Genomic DNA, 27,308 nt, shown 5'->3' with positions numbered 1-27,308 from the left:
CAGATTTAATAGGTTTATTATGGGCAAAGAGAACACATATTGAAGAGTTTGTTGAAATTAAAAACAGACTTCCAGATGAAAATCAATTAACTTTTAATGGTTAAAAAGCTGTTTTGAATAGTTTCAAAAGAATGCAAGACGTATCTTAAAAATTAGAATGAATGTGCATTTTTAGGTGGCTAGTGCTTTCTGTACTGTAACAATAGCTTAAAAATGGCATTTCAAAAACCATAACCACAGAATGCAAGACTGCTTCATATCAAGGCTATTGGTGCACTGTTTGCTGAGAGAGAAAAAAGTTTACAAAAGACATTGATAGAGCTTTATGTTCTTCTATGGCAAATCGGCAAATCTGATATAACTTCGTTGACATATTGTATGCTGAACATGGAGACAAAGATTTAACTGCAGTAGGCTTGCTTGGTCTCAGAGTGGGCAATTGCTTGCACCTGAAAACAAGATTTTAAAAGAATCCTAAGCACTGTATTTGTGGCACCGGAACTGACACATCAGGATTTTTTCCATAAAAAAGCTTCATCAGAAAGAACTTGAGCCAGTTTTGTGTTGAAAGGCTGATAGAAATCTCGCAGAATTTCCTTTGTGATAGGTAACATAGGGCCCAAATTGCGATCTTCAGGCCTCCTAGTGTTTGATGCAGGACTTTTGGTAATTAGAGCTTCTTCTTTTTCACTCAGAGCACCTGTAGTAAAATTAAGAAAAGGAAAAAGAAAACCACAAAATATGCTTGTATAACTTTCTGTTATACATTTCCTCAAACAATTCCAAGTTAAGTGACATGAGATGTATAAACATGACTTTTGGACATTATAGCTTGTTGTCTGAACAGAAAGCATGACTTCTTGGCAGTCCCTGAAGCACACACCATCCCTTCAGTTAGGACCAAACTATACATGGCATGAAATGTTTGCAAGCCTTTAATATACAAGACTTTGGTTTTTTAAATGTTGTTCTTTTCGGCTGGTAGGGATAAGCAAGATACAGCCCCATGGAATGTAGAGAGGAAGCTTAGCCTTTTCTGTGCATGCTGTGATGCACCAAAAATCCCCCATCCGCAACTGCTATTGATACCAATGGAAACTTCTCTGCTAGGGCTAATATAGCAGCTTTGGAGAGAACGTATACGAACAAGAAGAGCTCTCTGCTGGATCAGGCCAAAGGCACATCTAGTCATGCGCCCTGTTCTCACAGCAGCGAACCAGATGCTTGTAGAAAGCCTAGAAGCACGACTTGAGCGCAACAACACTCTCCCTACTTGTGATTCCCCGGAAATTGGTATTCAGAACCATGCTATCTCCAACAGTGGAGATAGAACATAGTCATCATGGCTAGTAGCCATTGATAGCCTTATGCTCCTTGAAGTTTTCATTAAGGACATTTTTCAGTGTGATTCCATTATGTGAGGAAAGGGTTAATTCTCACCTCTTGCACAATGGCTCTGGTTATGTTCACTAACATTCCCACTCTCATACTATTTAAGGAAGGGAATTCATGCATATTGAATGCTTGCATGCATTTAACCTCAGAACATTGTTTGCCCCTTAGGAGCTTGAGATGCAGAAATAGGGGTTCTAGGCATTTTGTCCTACTCAAGAGCAGGCCCATTGAAAAGAATGGAGATAATTAGCTTTGGGCCTTTAATTTCAGTGAGTCTACTCTGAATAGAACTTAGCTGGATACAACCCTAGGTATGTTAGTGCAAAGAGACCATGTGAAAACATGAAGAGTGTGGCTCCTGTTCCACTTGCAAGCTGTAGTGTACAAGCCATTCTAAGTAAATATGTGTTCTTTTCTTTCTTTACACAATGTAAAGAAAAAAAATCCCTGCTGGTGCTGGATCGTACTAGCTCAACACCCTAATTCCCACATATTAATATAAGTTTAATGCAACTGTTCTACTCCAGGTTATGTTCTGTAGTATTTAGAAAGTTTTTAAATACTTAAAAGTTAATTGCATTTAAAACATAAGATGTTTCCATCCCCCATTTATCACTTAAATGATTTTGCATTGTAAGCAGCATGAATTGTTCATCTATTTTTTAAATGTCTAAACCAACCTTCATCCAAACAGAATAAATCCTAATGGCTGATTGTTTTCTCGGAACAATTTAGCATAAAATAATCATGAATGTACATTCTTTCTCCTTTTTTCTAAAAAAAAAAGTTATCTTCTTATGATGGAGCTCCTGATGTCAGGAAGCATTTATGTCACTCATGCATAGAGGTCCAGCACACCCTCATGCAAAAATGATAGCAATTCACTTTTGAAATACATTACATTCTGCAACCTTTTGATGTTCTAAAGCAGGGATAGGCCACTTTGACATCTGGGTGGAGCTGAATACAAGCCCAGGGATCAGCTCCACTTGGGAGCTCCTAAGTGGAGCAGTTCCCAGCAGGACTTGCATCTGGTGCCATTTAAACAAACAAACAAACAAAAAACACCAAACCCAAGTCCCATTTGTAGGGGAACAATTGGAACCACACTCAAATGCTCCCAATTGTTCCTTTGCAGCTGCAGCTTTCCCTTACCCACAGATGACTGCAGGTGGACATGGCGAAAGAAAAAATGGCCTCATGGGCCAAGTTAGAATCCCTGTGGGCCACGATTCCCCAAGCCTGACCTAAAGGCTGCTATTTAGCATAGCAGCTCAGGTTGATCAGTTTCCACATAGAAATGGTTCACTCAAGGCCATTTTTGATATAGATAATCACTAAATTGCTCCATGTGGAAGGGGGGGGGAGAGTGTGCAGCCATAACTTGATGCAACTGCACTACTTCATAGGTCTGTACACCCGCCAGTTCTTACAATGAACATGCAACATTCTTAAATGCAATATTCCTATATTATCTGTATAGGAAAGCATGTGCCAAGTGACCCAAAGGTAACATGAACCTGTGGACTAAAATTAAATTTAAAATAGCTTACCTCTTGGTTAAAAGACAAAAAAATGGCTATATTTAAGCAACTTGTTTTTCTTCAAGTTTGAATATATGTGATCTAACTACAGAGCAATTACCTGGGACTGTCGGAGAGCATATTTAGGAAGGGGGGCTGAAGCAGAAGCCTTCGAAAAAACAGTGCAATTTCATTAAATGTGCTTTAATCAGGTCAGAAAATTTCTTACCTAAATCCAGAAACTGGAACACCATGTGCATAGTAAACTTAACGTTGGATGCATGATCCTCCAAGCGGAGAACTAGTATTTGATCTTTATTAAAAACTGTCAGCCAGTCCAAGAGAAAAACAACATACAGACCAACCTGGAGCCTTACCTAAAATAATGAAAAACAAAATAAATTTTTGTTTTAAGAACACTCCAAATGAATTGGCCATGGCAGACAACAATAAGAGAGATTATGCAAGCCATAGCTTTATTGCATGAATGTGACATACTCGTGGGTCACCATATGTGCTATAGCAGAGGACTCCCGTTCCTGAAATTAGACTTTGGAAGGTTAACTTTTTGCCTCCGCCTCTGCACCCATATTAGGCTTGAAAAACAGCAAAAAACATTTTTTAAGCCTAAATGGAGATGGGGAGAAAGTGAGTGTGCATGTGTTGTCCATACTTTCAGGGCTCATGTGTACAGCTGCAGCACATCCATTGTACCCGCAACCGTTTTTCTGGTTTGCAAATGTGCCCACAGACCCAGAAAAGTTGGCAACCCTGGCATACATGCATCAGGGAATCCCAGAGGGAGGGGATACTTCTCCCTCAGCTGGTATGCTGCCCTCCGATACTGGAGGCAGCATGCAGCCACCATGACAAACAAACAGCCATTGGATTTGTCTAATCCCCTTTGAAAGCCAAGCTGCTTGCCATGACCGTATCTTGTGGTAGCAAATTTTATATCTTAAGTATGCATTGTGTGAAGTACTTCTGACTTTCCAACATTCAGCTTCATTGGATAATCTCTTGTTCTAGACCAGTCTTATGAGAAAAGTAGAAAAATACCCCTGTCTTCATTTTCACTGTGCCATACATAATTCTATACACCTCTATCATGTTCCTCTTTACTTCCCTTTCCCTTTCCTCCCAGTCTAAAAAAACCCAAATGCTGTAAAGGTTCCTCACAGGGGAGAAAGGGGATAGTACATGAATACACCCATTAATACTCTAGTTGGGTGCTCAACTTGCTCCATTCTTACCAAAGATAAACAGTTAAATCCTCAATTTAGAAGAGGTCCCAGCCTTTTGTCTTTATGTGGATGGAATAATTTTTAAGCAGAAAGACTTTGTCATATGAACCACCAGGTTCAAACGCAAGTTTACGAAGATAGTGGTTTTTTTCACTCTATAATGTATTTGTTACATATTCTAATACCAGCTTCATGAAATTCTATTGTCTAAGAATCATATCAAGTGAGAACTGAAATGTACGTACAGGCATGGCATTGTTAATTGTGTTGTTGTACACACAGGCTCTCAGGGAGTAATCTGCCAGGCAATTTTCAAAGAGCTGCAGTGATTCAGCCACTTTTTCATGGAAGTCTTCTACAGATTTGTTAGCACTTGCAAAGTAAAGATAATCGGAATACAATCTGTAAATGAAACAACACAGGAACAATTGAAGCACAATTGCAACTAAGCCATCCCACATCATCATCATCATCATAGTAGTAGTAAACCAATAGCTATTGTCCAGGCAAGAAAAGAAAAGAAAAGAAAAGAAAGAGTGCTATTTGTATAGTAAGGTTGTGCTTTAATTTCTTGTTTATTCCAGCAGAATTTTCACAGCCCCATTCCAAAGAAAATTAAACTGAAAAGCCAGGCTGATCCAAGTTGCCTATCTGGCAAAGGAATCCTACAAGTACCTCACTTTAGTGGAGTGCACTTCCCAAACATCTTCCCACCATCTCTCTTGTCATGCCAGGGGTATCAGATGAGGAAAAAAATATTACAGGAACAAGATCTAATAATACTATTACTTGTCCTCTCTTTGCTAACTTACCATTTTTATCTCTCAAACTAGCCATATGAACCACACGATTCAGATCTTGACGCTATATTTCTCCTTGTAGACTACATTCCTTGCTGCTCTTATTCATTCTTGTAGCTTTTGCTACCACTTTTATATTGATTATCCCGGTCGCATGGCCACTCTCATTAGTCTTGCTTGCTTATTAGTCACTCCTTTGATTCTCCATCTTCAGTAATCTTACTCTCAAGCCTCCCTCACCTCCAAATACCCTTCCCTCAGGGTCTTCTTTTCCAGTCCAATGTCCACTGAACACTCTTTTTCAGCCACCAATCCTCTGGTCTCACTATCGGTTGATTCCCTCCTGCTGTGGCCCCTTCTCTGACCTGTGTCTGCTATACAAAGTCACACTCATCCCTAGGAACTACTTTTACCTTGGAATTTTGATACACTTTACTTCAGCCCGCTGTCCCCTTTTGTTTTAAAATATGGTTTAAGGTAAAACACCTGCGAGCAGCTTCAAGCTTGTTTACTTTGAAAGATACCCCCTTTTCATGTGACGAATAAAAACTCTATTGATTTTCATGAGAAGGAGGAAAAGAGAGTGCAGCAGAGATGTCGGAACAGCCAGAGGTGGGAAAGGAAGGTCTCACTAACTGCTGTGTCTCTGTGTGGTATGTTATAACAACAGAGCCATGTACGAATGGGAAGCTCTGTCTGTAGGTGTAAAGAAAACAAACAGAAAATGTGCCACTCCCAGCTTATATTTCACTGACAATACAGACATGCTGAAAATTTGGCTGTGCTTAATATTTTGCTGCCTTAGGCAGCCGCCTGTTTTACTGTGCATGAAATAGTTGGCTGTGAAACTGGAAGATATGAGAAAAACAGGAAGGATGGAGCCAGCCGATTCATTAAATGCGGCACTTTGAAACATAAACAATTCCCCCCCCCCTTTCCCTGCAGAAATGTGTGTGTAGAAGAAGGTTAGAGCTCACTAAAAGCACATTATCAAAAGAAATCAAGGAAGATGAAGTATGCAATTTCTGCCTTGAGTAACATCAGTGCTAGCTAATAGCACTTGTTATCTAGGTTAGACAGGCGAGAAGGTGGCCAAGAAAGTGAGCCAAAAGGGTGGTTGGCATATGCAGCTCATTTAGATGGCTCTTTCTTGCCAACACCATTTAATCACATTCTCTAGATTAGAGGTGGGGAACCTGTGGCCATCCAGATGTTGATGGGCTATCAATCATGCTGGCTAGGGCTGATGGGAGTTGTTGTGGTCTAACAAGATCTGGAGGAATGCGGTTTCTCTATGCTTGCTCAAGATGGTAGGAAACGCAAACAGATAAAAATAAACAACATGATAATACATATCCATTCCAAAATGGAACACAAGTATAAAATTCTGTCTCAGAATTAAAATCTAATCTTATAGGAGGGCAGCAGCTTTCTATACTTACATAACCACGAAGTTACCCCCTAGAGTTTAGGATCAAGAAATAAGAATTGCAACTAAAGCTAGTCACAATTGTGATAGGGCGGAAATCGCTTTAACGCCTGGGAAAATCTGGACATATGGCAACCCATACTGGGAGCGTCATTTAAAAATAGCTCAAAAACTTCAAAAAAAAATGGCGGGGGGGGGGAGCTTAACAACTTTCCTGTCCAGATTTTCACTTTCTGAAATATGGCAACCCTAAATTGTGATGACTATTATGCAGTGCTAATTTTTGTACTTAAACCCATAACAGCTAATATTTTGCTTATCTTGATACCAAGGGACATTCCTAAAAAAAAAAAAAATGGGGATCTATCATTCATTTTCATTATAATCAACTTCAAATCTGTTTCTCTCTGTGTGCTTTCTCTTGTTATGACTTGTTTGAATATTAGCAGAACTATGCCTAGCACAGTATGCTCTGTTAATGGTCTATCAGTTATACTTTTTTAAAAAACAACAACAATTCACTAAAATGTATATCTTAAAAGACCAATCAGATTCTTATAACCAATTTTCCCATTACAGAAAACTCATGCCTATATCTTGGTTAAGTACAATGACCTTTAGAAAGGGTCTTATTATTTCCTTCTCCAAACCCCTTAACTGAAATCAATCTCTTTTCTGATGACCTTTTCCTGAATAGTCTGTTTATGTATGTGTGTCACAACAGAATCCTATACATGTCTACTCAAAAGTAAGTCTCAGAGATCAGTGAGATGTACTCCCAGGTAAGTATGGATTAAGATTGCGGCCTTAGTTTCTCTTGGGAGAACATTTCTCCAAAGGGTTTAGTAAGGGAATGAAACTGATTTTCCCAAGAGTTGTTAGAAATACATATGTCATGTTTGTATGTCCAGATAAAATATGGTTTATGCACAAGCCTTGAGTTCTCACACTACGCTCCCTCTGCATGGCCAAGAGGGGGGACTTTGCAAGATTTTGCTGAACTAGGGAACCTGTTCAGATTAACAGTTCACATTAACTATGGTTTATTTAAGCAGTACAGCTTCAGAAACCAAGGTTTCAACTTCCTATGTTTTTGAGACTGACCATAATTAGAGTTACACCACAATCCCTGCCTCAGAGAAAAGGAGGTTAAAACTGTCCACTAACTAAAAGGTTGATTAAAAGCTTAGGAAGTCCTCCCAGATGCAGGGGAGGGAAGATGGGAATGTGCAAGGCTGAAGAACACACTACAGTTTAGTGATTAAACCATGGTACAGCTACATGTAAGGGAACTCCATGTGGACAGTGGAGTGCCCACAAACTCCTTGTCAGGAGATTCTCATATTCTAACAAAATCTGTATATGTTGTAGGATATTTCCTTATTTCGCTTCGTGGGACATCATTATAAAAACCAAACCTTTGCTGATGAGGATTTCAGCTGCTCTTGCTACTTATGGCTCACTTGATGCTGTTACCGACTGCCATAATCTATCACAATTAAGTGTAGGTGCACATGACTGCATCTTCATCAGAAAAGATTGCAGAAGAAATGGAACCTAGCATTAAAAAGTGGAACAATTTCTTTCAAGCACAGTTCCATATTTCAATTCTATCAGCATAAATACTTGGTGCTTGATGTGTTCCCTATGTTAACAATTTTGCGGAAGCTGTTTAATGATAGCAAAAATGAAAGGCTGGACCAGGCTTTAAATAAATGTTCACGGGTGGTCACATGGGCCTGCAGCTCTCCTCTTCCCTCTGTGTTGTCATGGTACAGAAATGTGTTTTTCCACAACTAAGGAAACATGCAGCTGCATGGTAGCTGCCTGCTTGTCTCTCTAATGCCAGAAGGGAAAGAGAAGGGAAACAAAGGCCTTGAAAAAGAAAAGTGAGTGAGCAGGCATGCCATAGCACCACATTCACATGCAGTGCTAGGGCAACAAAAGAGCAACTGCAAGTTCAGCTGCCATAGTGTTAGGTTGCATTTCTAAGTTTAAACTATTAAATAAATTGTCGTATGAATCCCTTTGTTCGTGCAGATTCTAGGAAAGGAAAATATGTGCACTGCAGCTACTGCTGGAATATTAAGGGGAACAGAACCAATGAGGAATATCTAGGCATTACCACCACAACCATGGCCACTGTATTCTCTTCCAGCACCCAAGATAACTCAGATTCTTTTTTTGGCCAAATACTAATATCTCTGAAGATATATTACAACTGAGCTATGTGATCCATCATTATAGAATTCCATGGCTCAAAATGACTGAAAGTCACTTAGTTTACAGGAGGAAGCAATGCTGTATATCAGTGCACAACCTTTCTAGACATAAAACACATATTTAACTCCAGTCCAGTTTAGGACTCTTAGTTTTTCTTTCTCCATCCCTACAGCATTCCTCTAAAGAAAACCCCAAAACAATTAAATAGTGACAATAATGTTGGTGTAATCTCCCTTAGGTTAGGATGAAACCAACATGTGGGTCTTTACCCATCAAATATTTACATTGAGTATAGCAAGGCACAGTTATGCTACATGGCTGTCAGGAATAAAGAATTTACAATTCAGCAGTACATATAGGGTTAGATTTATCCCATGGTGAGAGAAAAAGCACAATCTATTGTAATGGAAACTGTATCCATTACAAGTGGACAAAATTGTATTTCCCAAGTTAAGGGGCATATTACGATATGAGACAGACACTAAAGCAACAGCTGGTGAATATTAGAGTCATATTGCAGAGCATTTCCAGATCATTTACAGAAGAAAGCCACTTCATCCAGCTCTCTTGCATACAATTACCATCTGTTAACATTCAGAGGCCACAAAATATATTTATCAAGTCAACAGTGCACTGTCTGCCATGCAGGGGGCCATGAGGTGACTTGGGCAATGGGGAGCACTACTGTTGACAACTCCTATTCTATGCAGCGCTGCTGATGAGAATAGAATTCTAATAAGGAAAACATTCACATCAGGGGGTAGTGTGTTTTCCCTGTAACTATCTTTCAAAAAATAAAAGCCAATTTACATTCTAATATTTGATTTTTATATATGTGACCGTGGTGCAGGAAATGCTGATGGCACTGGAAACTGATTTCTCCCATTTTGTAAAAAATGACTGATTTGGAAAGAGGCAGAGCCTATGGACATAAATCAAATGAGACAAGGCAAATAGTCTATGAGCCTGATCAGATTTTACTTCCTCCCCTACTTCCCACTTTTCACAGGGGGGAAATGAATGAACCATAAATTCATCCATTTATTTCAATATGGCATGACTAAAACTTCTTACAAGGAATTTAATGTCATAATGGGCCAGTTTAAGATTTACATCTTCCCTTGTGTGAGGAAAAGAGCATGTGATCTTGCATGAATCCACAGCTCTCCCTAAGTATAAGCTGATCAGAAACAGCATATGAATGGAACCTTTAAATAGGGATAAAAGTTATCATTTCCCTACAAAAATAATCTCATTCCTAAAACCCACAAGTTACTATTTTCAACCAGTGGTGCAAGTAATTATAGTCTCTTTAATAGTTTTATACCCTGACCCCCCCTTCTCTTTAGATGCTAATGTGTATTACTTCACAAACGTAGTAAGCTAGCCCTCCTATATATATACAGGTAGAGTCTCCCTTGTTCAGTCTGCCGAGTTTGACCTTCCAGCTCTGTTCTAACCAGCACCACTGTGTTAGAGATAAACAAAAATCCCCACGTTCCACTTGAAAATCATTTGAGTTTTCCAAGCATTTCCACTAAGAACATTTTATTTTCAAGCACTCACAAAAGCCTTCGAGCTTCGAGTCGTCAACTATTGTTCCTCTGCCTTAAAAATCCACAATTAGTAGTTTTAATGACTACAGACCAGTTGCATTGACTCCGATTATCACAAAGTGTTTTGAGAAACTGGTACACAGTCACATTGATTGATTTATTGTTACGGTTCTCAACCAGCACACACCTATGTACATAAAAACAATCCAAAATACATTCAATAATAAAAATGAAAAAACAATCCAAAATACATTCTAAGATATAAACTATAAATATAAACTTTAAAATTTTTAGATAAAAGAAAATATCACTACTTTAACGGGTGGACTACAGCAGATTATAGCACTAGTTCGTCTTTAGCTCGGTCCTGAAGTTACATGGGTACTGCTAACTAGATCGGACCAAATTTTTATGGCTCTAGCACAGAACTTGGCTACCTTTGCTGTCACATTAGTGTTAGCATCTGAAAGAAGCCACTCTATATAGAAATTGTCCGAGCATCCAGGTAGCTCAGCCAGCATCGTGTGGATAAGCTCGCCTCACACCTCCTAGTAGAAGCAGCATCTCTTGCACAATGCGGTCCGTTTGTACTTCCCTTGGAGAAATGCTGAAGGTATTATGCGATTACGGGTTAGAGTAAATGCTCTTCTATGGGAGGGTATTTTTAGATGGAATAAATATCTAGCTGGGCGAGACAAGTATCTCCATTCCTCTTGTATTAGAAAGTGAGGTGCTTTACTCAAATCCTTCTGTCTTTTTATGTCTATTATCCTCTGTTTAACAATTATTTTTGCTGAGTTAAAGTCACACGACATGAGGCTGGATGGATGGAGGCCAATACTTAGCATCTTATTTCCTGTCTTCCATTGACTTTTGACAACTACCAGTTTGCATACAGGGCAAATAGATCCATGGAGGATGCTATCACTACCACTCTCCATGATGCTCTGTCCCATCTGGAGCAGCCGGGGAGTTATGCAAGGCTGCTGTTCATGGATTTTAGCTCTGCTTTTAACACTATCCTCCCCCATAGACTGGTGTCCAAGCTAGAGGCGATTGGACTTTCTAACTCCATTTGTCTCTGGGTTTTGAACTTTTTGTCAGATCATTCTCAGAGGGTTAAAGTAGGGTCATATATGTCCACAGCCCTTAGCCTTAACACCGGGTCACCACAAGGTTGTGTGCTGAGTCCCCTGCTCTATACCCTCTATACGTATGACTGCACAGCCATCTATTCCAGCAACAAAATCATCAAGTTTGCTGATGACACTACTGTGGTGGGGCTCATTTCAGAAGGGGATGAGTCCGCCTATGGGGACGAGGTGGAGCGGCTCTATGTTTGGTGTGGAGAAAATAATCTGGCTCTTAATACTGCCAGGACCAAGGAACTGGTGGTGGATTACAGGGGGGGAAAGGCGGATATTCAGCCCCTGTATATCAGCGGGGACCACGTGGAGAGGGTGGCTGTATTCAAGCTTTTGGGACTGACTATTGAGCAGGGTATGACTTGGAGCGCAAATACTACTGCTCTGGTAAAGAAGGCCCAGCAGAGAATTTATTTCCTCAGACTTTTAAAGAAGAACAATCTGAGTGAGAGACTGCTGATGTCCTTCTACCGAGGCTCCATAGAGAGCATTCTTACATATTGTATTTGTGCTTGGTTTTCCAGTTGCACAGCCATGGAGAGGAAGGTACTCCAGAAGGTCATAACCACAGCCTGAAAGATTATTGGTCGGTCACCCTCTCCCATCTTTGGAAGAACTATACAGTTCCCGCTGCCTTAAAAAAGTAAACAATATTTTACAGGATCCATCTCATCCGGGATACAGTCCTTTTGCACCACTGCCTTCGGGCAAGAGATATAGAACAATTAAAGCAAGAACAAATAGATTAAAAAATAGTTTCTACCCCAGAGCTCTAACCATCTTAAATGCTGTAACCAGATAATATGACCTTTGAGAGTTGGGATGGGTGTGTATGTATGTGCATGTGTGGCTGAAAATGTGCTTTTGTTTTTTGTCTTGTTTTTATGGGATGGCATTCAATTTTGTTGCACTTGTACAACGTCGTACTTGTACTTGTACAATGACAATAGAGAAATCTTATCTTTTGTGAATGCTTGAAAATAAAATGTTCACAAAAATCCAATGTGCCCATTGAACTCAATGCAGGCATGATGCCTCCATTAGTTTTAATAGACAGATTGAAACCTGTTGTGTACCCCAAAATGGCAGATGAGGGACAAAAAGTGATAACAGCTGGGAGCAGCTCCTGCTTGAAATCCTGAGAGCTGTTATCAGTCGCTGTCAACAAGACTGAGCTAGATGGACCAGCGGTCTGATATGTTAATGTTTCAATAGGCAGATAGAAACCTGCGGCATTCTCTCAAACACCTGGCAGGAGGGCAACAAGCAGTCACTATCTAAGAAACCTTAGGACTATTCCTTGGGAACTGAAGCCAGCACAGTAAAGCCTTGGGGAAGAGGGGAACAGAACTGATGCAAGAGGCTTGCTTAAGTCACCTTAGAGAAAAGCATATCTTTGCAACAGCAGAATAAGCTTCTGATCCTGCAACTGTAGTGGTAGGGAAGCCTGCTTGCTTCTTTTAAAATACAAAGAGGGGAGATATGTGCCATGAGGCTAGAAAGAAGGAGCACATAGACTTGTGGGAGACAACTATGTGCTCCCTTGCACCACTTTTTCTTTTTAAGGATTACACAAATGCCTGTGTAGCATTGTGGTAGGAATGGAGATGGCATGGAAATCATAGCTGACAGAACCAAGAAACAGAACCACAATCACAAATACAAATAAACCTTAAGAGTTGGGGGTCCCAAACTACAGTCCATAAACTTCACCCAGATGGTCTGTGGATTTGCAGTTGAAGATGGCACATCCATCACATTAAATATAAGTATTGACTTTTGAATTGTACTTTTATTGCTTCTTTTGTTTCACATTTTTCATTTTATTATATTACTGTCTGAATCATATGGCATTCAAACTGCAATGCAATGAAGTACAATATATGAGAAAAAAGAGCAATAAAAATACAATTAAGAATCATACAGCATCTAACACAGCACATTTCAATTGCTACAACAGGCAGAAAAAATAAGTAAGTGGTCCACCAAGACCATGGGCAATCTTCAAGGGGCCCATGGGGTGGAGTGCGGACAGTTTGGAAACTACTGCATTGAGTGCATAAGCTCACATCAAAAGATGTGGCTGAGTATTACAGGCAGTATTTTCCTTTACTATCCTTGCCTGGGGCCTGCATAGCAACATATATTGCCTTCCAATATATGTTGCTAGCCTCTGCCTAAAATATACACAAAAGAAGAAAAAAAAACTGAACATGCCTTCAGTAAACTGAGAAAACTTACAGTAAATATTTCCAGAAAACAAATGTTATTACTTCAAGCTAGAAATGAGCAATACTTTGTCCAAAAACGAATGAAATAACAGGTGGTGGTTGGGAACTGACAATTTCAGCTATCCTGCATTCCTCATATGTCCAAAGTTCTTTATAGGTTCACCTCTTTCTGCCGTAACAGTAAAAGGATGAGAGTCATGGAATCCACTCCTAATAATGATTTATATACTCAGAGGAATGGTTGTTTGGAATTTAAAGCTTTGTTCTGATTAAGCCAAAACTAATTATAAAAAGCAGACCTCAGCACTAGTGGGCCTTGCCAGGATGTAAGTTTGCCTAAGAGCACCAAATGCTAATGCTAAGCCTGGATGTGGTGACCTTAATATAATATTACTATTATCTGTCATTTTACATATGATGAGATGTCTTTTAAATATAGTTAATGAGACCTGAGCTTAACCATATCAGCAAGGCTTTTTTACTTAAATCCTTAGGAAAAGACTGTGTTATATTATTCCATAAAACTGTCTACCAGTTGCCATGGGCTCTTTCAGGAAGAAGAGCAGGACAGAAATGTTACGAATAAATAATAATAGAATACCATGTGACAATTGAAATAAATCGAGTTTGACCCTGGCATGAGTTTGGCCAAATTGCGGGAGGCAGTGGAGGATAGGGGTGCCTGGCGTGCTCTGGTCCATGGGGTCACGAAGAGTCGGACACGACTGAACGACTGAACAACAACAACAACCATTTAAAAAGGTGAGAATTGGACCATGCAATACAAGGCAAACAAGTCTTCATACCTCACCAAAAACAGGGATATTAAGAAGCCGGTGGAATCGTGTGAAGAGCGTCAAAATATTTATTCCCATATTACTGCTAAGGAGTACATGTCAGCAATGCCTGAAGAATTGTGTTTCCTCTTCTTTCGCTACAACTTGGAGTGGACTCTTTGACCAAGGTACACACTACCATTGTGCAGGGGAGGAAAACCTGTTGACCTTTATTTCCATGCCTTATAGCAGATGGGATACATTTGCCTTTTTCACACTGAAATTGCCCTAAGCAACTGGGATCTCCACACAGTTCCCGGTTTCCATAGTTACCTGCATCTCTGCTAATGTCAACAAGATGAAAGATTATCTGTTATGGGAGTTTTACTTGTTCAATTTTACAACTCGTATCAGTTCAGATTGCATACTGTATTAACTCTTTCCCAGATTATGCACAAGAATTAAAGGTATTCAAAGTTTCTCCAATATATGGAAATCAGGATTGAAAATGTGATGAATTCGGAATTGGAAATCAAAGCTACCGGGGACTGTAATTCACCTTATTCTGAACACTAAGCAAAACAAGGAACGTTTTCCAAATATTTTTAATAGAATTTAAACATTCTGGGGACTTCTAATAAAGGCAGAATATTCTAGAGCAGGAGGCACTAACCTTTTTTGGCCCAAGGGTCACATTTGCCCTTTGGTCCAGGACCACATGCCAGTGGTGGGTGTGGCTACTCCACCCTCTCGCATGCACACACACATCTTCTTCCTAAACTAAGCTAAGTAAATTAGCTGAGAGGAAGAGGCAGGTATGTTACTGCTCCCCTCATCAAATGATCAATCTGATAAATAGTGAGGGGGCAATTTGCATCAGGGCTGGGTATAGAGGTTCAAACCTCTCTGCCCACTGTCGTACCATGTCTACTTTAAATTTTCTTTTCTCTATTGCTGTCACCAATGTTGTTGAAGTCTTGGGGGAATGCATCAGGCTACTTGGCTGCAGTTAAGCCATCTCTATTCTAGAGCTTCCTAAATAATCCATTCCTACACTAAAAACACTGTAGCTTTCCAGATTGTATCAGCCATATTAAAAATATGTTTAAAAAACAACAACAACAACAATGGATTCAATGAGGTGGTAAGAGTGTTTATAGAGTCGAGTTGTGGGGGTGAGTTATGCTGCTCTCGACTTACCAATTTTGGGGACAGCTGTCAACTATCCATAAGAACAAATAAAAAAGAATAAAATACATTTCTTTGATACTTTGCAAATATTGCTTGCTAACCTTTCAACAGGATCCCTAAGCATAACGATCAGTTTTGCATTTGGCTGGAAGGCATGGATGAAGTCCTGTATTAAGAATGGAGGCTCCCCTTCTGTACTGTTGTCATAGAAGAAAATCCAAGCATTGTTGTCCCACATTGTCGAAGCACTCGCCTCTCCTAGGAATGACAAAAATCTGCAGATTAGTGTCACTTTAGATGACTGGCTCATTCTTGAGCACTGTTGTAAATGCACTGCAGGACCAGAATATTAAATGACATATGCTAGGTCACTTCCTATTCTTGGCTATGGCAGCCAAAAAATAAACTTCTTAAGGGAGTTGGGTATGTCTTGGGTGGAGACTGAAAGGAAATACAATTGAGATTCCTGCATTGTAGGGGGTTGGGTTGGATGATCCTCGGTATCCCTTCCAACTCTACAATTCTATGATCTTCAAATACCTGAAGGGCTACCACGTGGAAGAGGGGGCAAGCTTATTTTCTGCTGCTCCTGAGGGTAGGGCCCAAACCAATGGATTCAAATTACAAGAAAGGTGATTCTGACTAATCATTAGGAAGAACTTTCTGACAGTAAGAACTACTCAACAGTCGAACTGAAAACTTGAAAGGTAATGGACGCTCTTTCAAAGGAGGTTTTTAAACAAAGGTTGGATGGCCTTCTGTCAGAGATTCTTTAGCTATTATTTCTGCATTTCAGGGGGTTAGATTAGATGGCCCTTGACTTCCCATCCAATTCAAAAATCCCATGATTCTATTGTTTTATCATCTCTCTCCCCCACCCCATAGCACCACAACACGAATTAATGTTTGTGAGGAGGAATCCATATTTAACCCATGATGAATTAAATGTTGCTGCATTTATATATCAAATGAGAACAGCACAGTCAAAAATATACCAATTTTTCATAGACGCTAAAAGCACACAACATATGATGAAACTGCCCACTTTCATTAAAAATGGCTCTTTAATATCCTTAGCCAGAGATTAATGGGAAAAAATCATGTTGTTCTTTCATAAACCATTCTGGTAAATTTATCATAATAAGGATCAGAAATAAACAAACCCTGTCTAAAATGCCTGGAGCTGCAAGGGTAATGTCTTGTGTTGTGCTTCTGAAACCTCCATGGCTTCATCTGGGAATATAATTACAATCCAATAAAGATTTGATTCAGAGATGTTTTTGACTGTAAAATTACTTTCCCTGGTAAAGTTAGAGGGATGTTTATAGTTTTAATTATATCTCTCCTTTTTAATCATTTGACGTTTAATAATGTGGCTCCCTGAGAAAATCTCTGGTTTTCATATTTCCTATAGATAGATTCTTGACTAAATTGTATTTTTAACAAGGTAATAAAAAGTTCACTATAATGAGCATATTAATTCATATGATTTCCTGTAAACTTTATTAAGAAGAGGCCATGTAAACATTTTCCTCAACAAAAAGTTCAGCTCCTTGCAAAGGCAATTGCTCAAAAAAAGTACATTAGCCATTTGAATTAGCATTCTTCCCCTTAGAAGAGACCTATAAAATAAAAACTGTAGCTTGTATGTGTCCTTGATAATAAAAGTCCACAAACAGCACTTGAGGCACAATATTTGTTTATAGAAAGAGCAGTGAACCTGCTCATATCACAACAAAATAATGAGGCCTAATAGCTTCTTGATTAAAAAAGTCAGGATATGTTAAGAATGTCATAATAACTTTCGTAGGTCACAACAGCTTAGACTTTCCCCAGTCTCAATAGACAGTAGAATAAATTGGTCCTTTGAAGGAAATTCAACCTGTCCCATCTCTTACACCTACCAAATGTTTAGTGTCACTCTATTTGGCTGCTTTATATAACTCAACAGCAACAAAGCAGGCAGAATTTACAGATGGGGGTTCCTATTAGCACTACATCTCCATCCCATGAAAAGTTTTATTTGCTAAAGTTTCCCAGGGCATTTGTGGAGTCTGAGCAGACTTTGTTTCCAGCCTGCTGATGCCACACTTGCAACTAACCTGGGCTGTCCTCCAAGAAGCAAAGTGCTGTTGCTGAATTAGAGTGACCAGATGCAAAAGAGGAAACATGTGTCTTTATTATTGTGTAGAAACAGATATTTCAGCAGGTATAGCTTCTCATGCAAACTACACCACCTGAAATTCCCTCTCCTACCCAACCATTAAAGGTTCAAGGACTCTGTCTGCTTTCGCATCTGGTCAACCCTGCACTGAATGCATCCTAGGGAAAACAATAGTGCTCAAGTCCCATATATATTTGGAGTACGTTATCTCATATGTTCTTCCATACCCATCAAGTTCATTTGCTTCATATGATGTCATTTACTGTGGTTAAATCAGTGGGACTCATAGTGATGGAATGCATCTAGATTTCACTAGCAAGTGAAGGTATTTTTTTATTCACAAAGTTTTTGCCCGATTCTGCATGTTTGGATTTTATTCTTGTATTTATTTGTAGTTATTATTATTTTTAATTTTAGATGGACAGCATGTTGCACCAAACACTGTATTGTTGCCAAGGTGCTATAAAGTGTTATAAATAACTAAATAATATTAATGCATTTTTAAACAGCCTCTATTTACACTGAAAACAAAGTGCAAAATTAAAGATTTATAATGCTCTTCTTTTCAGACAGATGTTTGCTCAACTTTTCATTACTAGTTGAAGGCACACTTTCATGATGCTGTAAAGCTTGCATTACCCTTTTGCCAACAGAAGTTGTTCTAATAAAATGCCTTATCCACATTTTTGCTATCGTATACTTAGCTTACATTGCTAAGATACAGAGATCAGTGAACTCTTATCTTAGTACAGATAACCACCGATGTTACAAAGCAAGTCTCATACCAGCAACATAAACCCCTATAAGCAGTAGTTTCTGTACCAATAATTATCTTGTTGGAGTCTTTTGCAGTGTCCCCCTGCAACACACTCTGAATCTGATGAGCAGCCAAGTCAAACAAGTCCAGGTAATCTTCCACTGGGTAGCGATCATGAAAGCCATCTCTCAGACGAATTATCCCTGAAAGCAGGCATAAATAAATAAATAAATAAATAAAGCCAGCCTGGAATCTACAGTGGTATAGTAGAGATGTTTACTGCTCTGCCTTTTGGACTATTTAGTGGAAGACCCTGTTCAAATAGCATAATCATAAATAGGATACGATAGTTATTCAATTATACTGATGCCTCAACAAGGAAGTAACATGAATACTGTAACTATTTTCTTGCATGGTAGCTGCAGCAAGAATACTGCTTGCAGAGAAATAGAGCTCTCAAACACCTGGTATTGAATTAGTGGGCACATAACATTTGGGAATTCCTTTTAATGTAGTCAAAAGAACCAGGACAGAGACAAAATGGCAATATAGCAAACTGGATCTGATGTGGTCAAGTACCATCAAAATAACTTATTTTCTCCAAATGATAAACTACTGCTGTGAAATGTTCTGAAATTTAAAGAACTGATTTACTCTCAGTATATCAATCTCATTTTGTTTTTTCAACTTACTTTATAAACACTGTATTCTATTAATTTTTCAAGTTCTTTTTCATTGTAAAATTAACTAATTAAAAAACCCTAAATAAATAAGGATATGATAAAAAAGAGTCTGAATGGTTGCATGATTAATTTCTACATAATCTATTCCATGTAGCAAGTTCTTTGTAGTCTACATGTACATGAACATGAATAAATTGTTCTTATTTTTTCTTTAAGCCACATTGAGTTCCTGTCAAGGAAAAAGGCAGCACTATAAACAAACATATATATATATATATATATATATATATATATATATATATATATATATATACATACATACATACATATTTACAATTATACATATGTGTGTATAAATATGGACATTGAAATTGTGTATTTATTAGACATGAATGTAAATATTATTTACATCCTGGCCACATAGTAACAAAAGCCACCTTGGTGCTTGCTAGGGAAGCTCTTAGTGACAAATCTAAATGGTGTAACCTTATGAAGAAGACCACAGGATGACGTTAAATAAGAAAGTGCTAATCAGCATGGACTTAACCGTCCTTTACCTTTAACCTTTGTATTATAGAACCGGCCCAGTAACCCAGAAGCAGACAGAGCAAAAGGAAGGTGCAATAAAATATTTGATTGGAAGATTCCTATAAAAGGAATCTCTTTCTCTTCCTAGATTATGGTTGTTTCATTGGGCAGAAAAGTGCATGAGAACCACGATCCAAAGAAAATCTGCCTAGCATCTTCTATACTAAGCACAGTCTGCCACTGTAGAAATGAATGAATAAGGAGATATTAATAGGTCAGAGCAAACTACAAAGACTTCAGAGCAAAGAACCGGGAAATGCAACCAAGAGAATTATGTAGAAGGCCAGAGGATTCTGGTTTTAACCAGGTATTTATTATAATGCCAGTGTTTGTGAAGCAGCCCCAAAATATCTAGGTCCTGGCACATCTAGGCCTGATGGTGAATAGACTGGAGGCTGCTATAAAGATGTACACTGGGTCCTGGAGTCAGGCAAGGAAGTGAGTGCCTGATTCATATTGAGCAGGCTACAAACTTCACAGTGCTCCTGTACATAAGCATGGTATGCCCTGCATGCTTTGGATTAGTTTTTCATGGCCTCCTTCCTTTTGGATGCTGCTGCAGCAATAGCCCAAATGACTTTATTTGTGCTGTGCCAGGCACAGTAGGTATAAAGGTGCCTTGCTTTTAGTGTATAGCAGTGGTGACATCAATATACCTCAAAAGGCCTTGGAGGTCTCTGGACAGATAAACAAGGCATAGCATGGTGGGCAACCCAAGCTGTATCAAGACACATCAATGCATTAGAATTTAGTAGCTCCTCCCAATTTTTATAGTGTGCTCCAAATCCATAGCTAAATGCCAAATATGAAAGCAAGCCTACCTATAACATAACTTGGAATTATGGGGGAAAGTGTATTTTTTTGCTGTTGTGTTAATGAGTTCCATGTTCTTATTTTGTGTTTTTATGTTGTAAGCCACCCTGTGGTCTTCAGATGAAGGGTGGTATATAACTTTAATGGGGAAAGAGAAGCAGAAGAAGGCTGGTTTGTGGGTATCCTTCCATATAACAATATAGCATGTAACTTGTTAGCATGCCTCTGTTCCACTCAGAGTGGCATACATAGTCTTCTCAGCCAGATGGCAAAGCCCAGAGTTTCTCAGCTTTGGAGATGTACATGCCTGGTCCTTTCAAATAATTCTAAAACAGTCGTTGTTTGCATTTGGCCTCAGAACATGGAATTTTATTTGAAATAAATTCAGAAGTTGTATTATTGGGCCAAGTACAGAACTCGTATAAGAGACAAACCACTAAGAATATGCTTGAAAGAACACTGCATACCAATTAAAATCCCTCTGAAATTAGTTCAGCTCAATTTTATTGAGTTTGTTGTCTCAACTGCTTTAGTAGAGGAAACCAGTTGTACCAATTTAGTCCATTTCAACTAGATTGACTTCACTCATACTTGAAGGCATTATCAAATATAATCTGAAAAGCAGTGGTTTCCTATTCAAACCAATTTGCAGACAGAAGAAGCTCTGTTTTGTATTCATTCTAAGGCTTTGTCTGAAGCAGGGGGAGGGCGTGCACAACTGAACCTATCCCCTGTGTGGTATAAACCTCAGCCTACTAGGCCATCTATATCACTAATCATAAGCCAAAACAATGGTGTTAAAATCCATAGAGGCTAAACTGTTCCCTTGTGTCTTGAGACATACTGAGCAGAACCAGACTGAAGCGAGTAGAACCAGGCTTGGTGGGGAGGGAGCTCAGTTTTTAATAACAAAAAAATAATGAAAACATATTCTCTAATGCTTCGATATTTCAAGATTTTAGTCCTTGCAACTCTTGAAAGCAAATAATAATAAATCTGTTTCCTGAACAAAAAATCCTAGGAAATCCGTCAGCAGAATGGTAGCAGGGTCAGTGTCAACACCCATGGGCAGAAGCCCAAGGATTCCAGGTGCTGACGCTGGTCCTGCTTTCAGATAATCATTGTAATTGCTTCCAACCCTCACTCCTGCCAAACTGGCACTCAAGCAAGGTAGATATTAGATACTGTTGTCACTATGTCCTTGAATGAGCTCATCATCAGATGGGAACTAGCACTAAGTCTGTTCACCTTTCAAACCAGGCCAATACAGACTGTGGAGACAAGCTCTGTTATACAACACTATGCAGCTGAAGCATCTGGGCAGGCTAATCACACATGCCTATATTATGAGATAGCTCAGTTAGTAGAGCACGAGACTCTTAATCTCAAGGTTATGGGTTCGAGCCCATGTTGGGCAAAAGATTCCTGCATTTCAGGCAGTCCCTTCCAACTCTACAACTTTATTATTCTATGCAACTGGCACCTTTCCTCCAAGGGAAAACCCATGCAATCTGCCTTATCCTTGTGGCTGCATCATCCATATACCAGCCACAGGCCCAGCACCAGAGTTCCATGGGCAGTTGCCCATGACACAAGCCCTTTGCTTTGGGCAAATGGAAACCATTGACACTCCAGCACTACAGCCTTAGCAGCTGAACATATTAACTCAACAAAAATAAACTACTCCTACACAGGGACTTCACACACTAAGAGGGGACTTGAAACAGTGGAGACTAGCAGAACATGCTTGCTAAACTGCCCCCTCCTTTTATGATGCTGCTCCATATACCTGTCACCTTCAAGGTTAAGGAGTGAGAGTCCCTGGGGGCAGGAAACCAAGAGCCCCACTAAACCTGGTATTGATCAAGCCACATGGAACTGTCAAAAAGAAAAGCAGCTCTCATGTTACCTACCGCAAGACACTGCCTGAAATGGATTTTTAGCATCAACTCCTTTACCTAAAAGCCAGAGCAGGTATTTTGAAAGAACTGCACAAAAAGGCAGATTTATATAGACATCTGCTTATGACCAAACAACAAGCAGTGCTACCCACCCTAGGTTTTTCTAGTTGATGACAGCTTATTATAAATTTGTGCAATGTTAAGATTTGCTCTTCACACAGCTGACAAGCAACCTGGGCATTATATAGATCAATTAATTAATATTAGGGCAGGCTGTTGTTTATACCAATCCAGATGATAGGCTTCTCTACATTAGGCTGCTGATTTGGGGGCTTGTCGCGTGCACTTCCAGTGTGTATCCAAGGCAATTTGCCACAGATACAGACATTAAGGCTAGAGACCTATTGGTTTCCAGCATTAGGTCTGCTGCTAACCAGGGACAAAGAAACTTAAAAATGAAGAGATGCTGCTTCCAAAAGATTTAAGAATTCATTTCTGCAAACACAACTCTGTGTCAGATAGTGTGTTTACTCACCAAACCTTTTCCTTGTCCACCAGTGAGGCTCCTTAATTGCTGAGAATCTCACATCGGGATGTAACCTGAGCCTATCATAAAGGTCTGTTGTTCCGCACTTTGGCTGGCCTATGATGTAGAAATGGGGAAGGCAGCGTAGCCGGTAGTGCTTCTCCTTGTAATGATACAGATGGCTCCAAAACACCTTTCTAAGGTAATCAAATATTGTCCGAAAACGTTTGGAATACAACGCATATGAGTTTGTAGCATAAGGGTCCCTAGTAGTGTTTCCTTTGTATTCTTCATACCAACAAGGATTCTTGCTGTTTGGAAGAAACTTGTTAGGAATTACGGAGAACATCTGCAAGACAGAGAATAAAAGCTCTCATTAAGGCAGGAAACAAAGAATATGGTAGCACTTCCGGTTATAATAATCCCATTGTTTACACATTCCAGACATTTTAATGCTCTGATAACCTATGCTGTTGCACAGATATAAGACCAGGAGGACATGTAGGGCTGGCAGAGAAGATGAATATATTTGTAAAGCCCAGCTCTTAAACACAAAAAGAAGTGATATGGTTATCTAAACCTAAATATTGCATCTATGCAGATTTCCATAGATAGAATTGTATTTTAAGAAATTAATTCCTAGAGCAGATGGGATTCATCTATGTATAACAAAATTATAATGCATCACCAGAAGGAATAATTTGAGATAAGTGGCACACACTAATAGAGCAATTCTCTGCAAAAGCTTCTGCATGGCAACCACTCTATTAAATATGAGGGGTAGGGAAGCTTTTTTAGCTCAACACTGGGACCCACATGCCAGTGTTGGGTGGTACAGTAGGCTAGTTTCTATATACATTCACACACACTCTCTCTCCTCCATCCAGACAAGCAAACAGAATTATCAAAGTTCAAGGATACATTTCCTGCAGGGAAAGGGATTCAAGAAGGGTGCAAATCAGGACTGGTGAGGTGTGTGGCTGGAAAAGGGATGTAGGAGGGACAGACAGAGTGACCTGAATGCTACATTCAGCCCTCATATCTTGAGATCATACACCCCAAGACTACAATCAGAAGGGCCAACAGGTTTTCTGGGTCCAGTATACTGTATATGGATTGGCCACATTGACCTACTCACAAAAGAGACCACAGATTTGTATACGTTGAGTGATATGCAAATGATGTGTTCTCTCATTATACATGTAATAAAATGTCTGACAGCTAGAATGTGAATATCTTTCCCCATACTTGCACTTTATCTTGAATTTTTGCCTTCCACACAGCTTTCTCCAATGCTAACCCAAAAGCGAAGCCTAGGCTGAAATCTTGTACTACTTTTACCTGGGAGTAATCCCCATTAAATATGAAGAGACTTATTTCTGTGTAGACACTATACAGTACTTCATTGTACTGTAAGTTAACTGCAGAGTGAATTCTTAATGAGAGTCTGGTCTTTAGTTCCTGCACAGTAGGAGACATATTGAAGACTATTTGCAACAGTTTTCACATTTTGCTTTTGCCATTTCTGCTATTCATCTTGTTTTAGCATGGGCAACTGAGAACAGAAGACCTGTTGCTACAGTTGTAGAAACTGTCACCCTGAGCTATATCTGTAATGAGTTTGCACAGCGATTCACACATAGTCATATCCCTGCACAAACGTAAGAGAAACACCACATAATGTTCTATAGTATCATCAAGCATTCTGCCTCCAGGTCACTTTCATGTTGCTTCCACTATAGCATCCTATAGCAAAAACTGGACCTAAAGACACAAGTTTATGTTGTATAGGGTTACGATACTACTGTAGAGTATACCAATGGCTTCAATAATAGTCATAGATTAATTTATTGGATGAATTATAGAGTAAAGGAAAACCAAGGTGAATTTTCAGAGCCAAAGCAATAACAGAAATCCATGGGAGATCACCAAGTGACTCTTGTGGTTTATATGGAATTAATTTAGAGATGTATGGAGTGGTTGGGAATGTAGGAATCTTCCTTATACCAAATCAGACCATTTTTTCATCTAGCTCAGTTCTGTCTATACTGACTGACCTCAGGTCTCCAGGATTTCAATTGCCAAGAAATCACTCACAATAACACTAGTTCAATTCTTATCTAAGTGAACCAAAGAGGTACATATTGAGCTGCTGCACTTGATATCACATAGGAAGGATATAGTTCACCAATATTAATAGTGAACCTAAACAGTCACACCTAAGAGGGTATCTCAGCTTGGTATTGTGAACACTTGAAAACCTGGCTGAAGGTTATTGAAATGTGCAAGTCCAATAAGATTAAGCAAACTGGAAGATAGGCATGCAAGGAAATAATAATTAGGAAACACTGGTTTAAATAAAGATGAAATACACAGATCAAATTAATGTTCAGGTTTAGATAATAAAACTGTACCACTTTCATTGTAGGAATCACTGACTTCCAGTTGTTTAACGTAAGTTCTATACCTTCCTGAAATCCCTCAGAATTATTTTAGCATTTTAGTGTCCTAAAAGTCTAAGGAGTAGATTGTGCTTCAAAGTGTTCATAGGGACCTTTAAGTGTGTCCCATCCAATAATCTTCTCTTCCCACATACTCCCAAACATGTGTTAGCACTCTACATTCCTGAGCATCTACAAACTGCACATAAGAAACGTCCTTGGAAGAATTAGACTTATCTAGATAACGTATTCTTAGAACTTTCTGTTCACTCTCTTTAGGCCTGATTTACCAATAGCAGTGGCAACCACATCTCTGTTTCCTGTACACCAGTAAAATTATGAGAAAGCCTGTAGTGATAAGCTAGTTTTCATGTCTGGTATTTATATAGCAGCAATTGCACAAATTAGATGCATGCAAGGAGGAAATCTTAAAATCTCTTTCCGTGATGGGCTTTGCCAACATGAAAAGAGCTTTTAAGTTCTCATACTTGCTTACTAGGCTCTGGGAGGCTCCCTCAGGATCCCATGGGGCCATATGAAATCTCATGAGATTCCATGGGAGCTCCCAGACCCTGCATGAGACCTTCCCACAACCCAGTAAGCCTGGTTTCATGGGGGGCAAGGCCCACTTGCAACACCAGCTTCAGAAAGGGAGGAAGCGTCACACAGGGGCAGTTCTGGAATTGTTCTGACTATATGCAATTTTGGCTTTACTCGCAATCCTCCAGAACATAACCCCTGTGAAACTTGTGAGTCTATTGTATATATAATTGATAAAAATCACTTCATTTAAGGGTCTGATCTGACTAGCAGAATCATAGAGTTGGAAGAGACCACAAGGGCCATCCAGTCCAACCCCCTGCCAAGAATGTCTATGATCATCCAGCAAACTGCCGTACTGTTTGATATGATCTTCCCATATTTCCAGAGGAAAGTTAGAAAGCACCACAGTGGCTTTCCCTAGGCTCCAACATGTGTGTTCCAGCTTCTGAGACTATCTATTGTTCTCAATCATATCTACTACTGGGTCATATCAAAAGCATGAACGAAGAGAAGCAGCTATACAACTGATAGGGAGTCCCAACACCTTGCTAAATGTCAATGTTAACCTAAACTGAAGTGCATCTGCCTTGATTCCTCAGTGAGTGTTAACTTAAGAGTGCATTGGCTTGTAGTGGCATCACTGTGTTGAGTAGATACTACAGAGAGTAATGGTCAAGGTTACCATTTTTTAATAAAGCAAATAGTTCTCCCCTGTTGTATACTCACATGCATCTCTTGTTTCTTCAAATCTTCTAAGTCTGGAAGATGTCTAGTTATAAACTCAATGTTTGCAGTAATTGTGTCAATAATTACTTTAATTCTTGGATAATCCTTTGCATATGAAATATTCATTTTAGATGTTTGGTAATGGTCTTTCATATCACAGAGGCTCTCATTGTCCATTAAGTTTGAACTGCTAGTAAAAGCTCCATAACGTAGTGCTGGCTGCATCAGCAAGAGGCCACGTTTAGCTCCAGTCAGTATATAGGATGCCATCACTAGCATCATTATTAATAATCCAAACATTAAACTGCATAGTTTTCCTTTCTTCAAGCAAAACAATCCAGTCCAGCTTTCACTGTGATAAGTCCTTACTTCTAGCACTGCAAGCAAGTTCATCTGTTTGCTATCCACGTGCAACAGAACTTTATTTTTATCTCTGCACAGAGAAGGACACTCTTTAATATTGTGAGTTGGTTGCTGGCACTTGAAACACTGTCTGTGCAAGTCATTTGATAACAATGTTATGCAACGTTGAATGCAATGCTTCATATTAGTACCATTAAAGAATTGGTGTAAGGAGCCATTTCAAATGGATGAAAGTCACTTTCTACAAGCAATTAAGAAACTTTGTAGAATCAGTATTTTTTAATTAAAAA

At 39.2% G+C, this 27,308-nt stretch overlaps 1 protein-coding gene across 1 annotated transcript; it reads right to left on the bottom strand.

Annotated features, from left to right (window-relative positions):
* CHST15 (carbohydrate sulfotransferase 15) lies at positions 1-27,308 on the bottom strand. The gene is made up of 7 exons (XM_033149462.1): positions 26,656-27,308; positions 22,955-23,294; positions 18,500-18,637; positions 15,615-15,771; positions 4,408-4,564; positions 3,148-3,295; positions 1-700 (listed from the first exon to the last, which is right to left on the bottom strand). Exons 1-7 carry the CDS (start codon positions 27,199-27,201, stop codon positions 510-512), a joined length of 1,677 nt encoding a protein of 558 aa, XP_033005353.1. The 5' UTR covers positions 27,202-27,308; the 3' UTR covers positions 1-509.

This window comes from Lacerta agilis, chromosome 5 (genome assembly GCF_009819535.1).
Source record: "Lacerta agilis isolate rLacAgi1 chromosome 5, rLacAgi1.pri, whole genome shotgun sequence".
Classification (NCBI taxonomy): Eukaryota; Metazoa; Chordata; class Lepidosauria; order Squamata; family Lacertidae; genus Lacerta; species Lacerta agilis.
Note: the sequence above shows the minus strand (reverse complement) of the source record. Positions and strands in the feature narration are given on the sequence as shown.

Excerpts from the sequence above, each read along its gene's own strand:
- CHST15 (XM_033149462.1), bottom strand. The coding sequence starts at position 27,201 with ATGAAGCATTGCATTCAACGTTGCATAACATTGTTATCAAATGACTTG. Across the intron at positions 4,565-15,614 it reads CTTAGGGATCCTGTTGAAAG|ATTGTATTCCGATTATCTTT; the intron begins GTTAGCAAGCAA and ends TTTCATTTACAG. Across the intron at positions 701-3,147 it reads GTTCCAGTTTCTGGATTTAG|GTGCTCTGAGTGAAAAAGAA; the intron begins GTAAGAAATTTT and ends ATTTTACTACAG.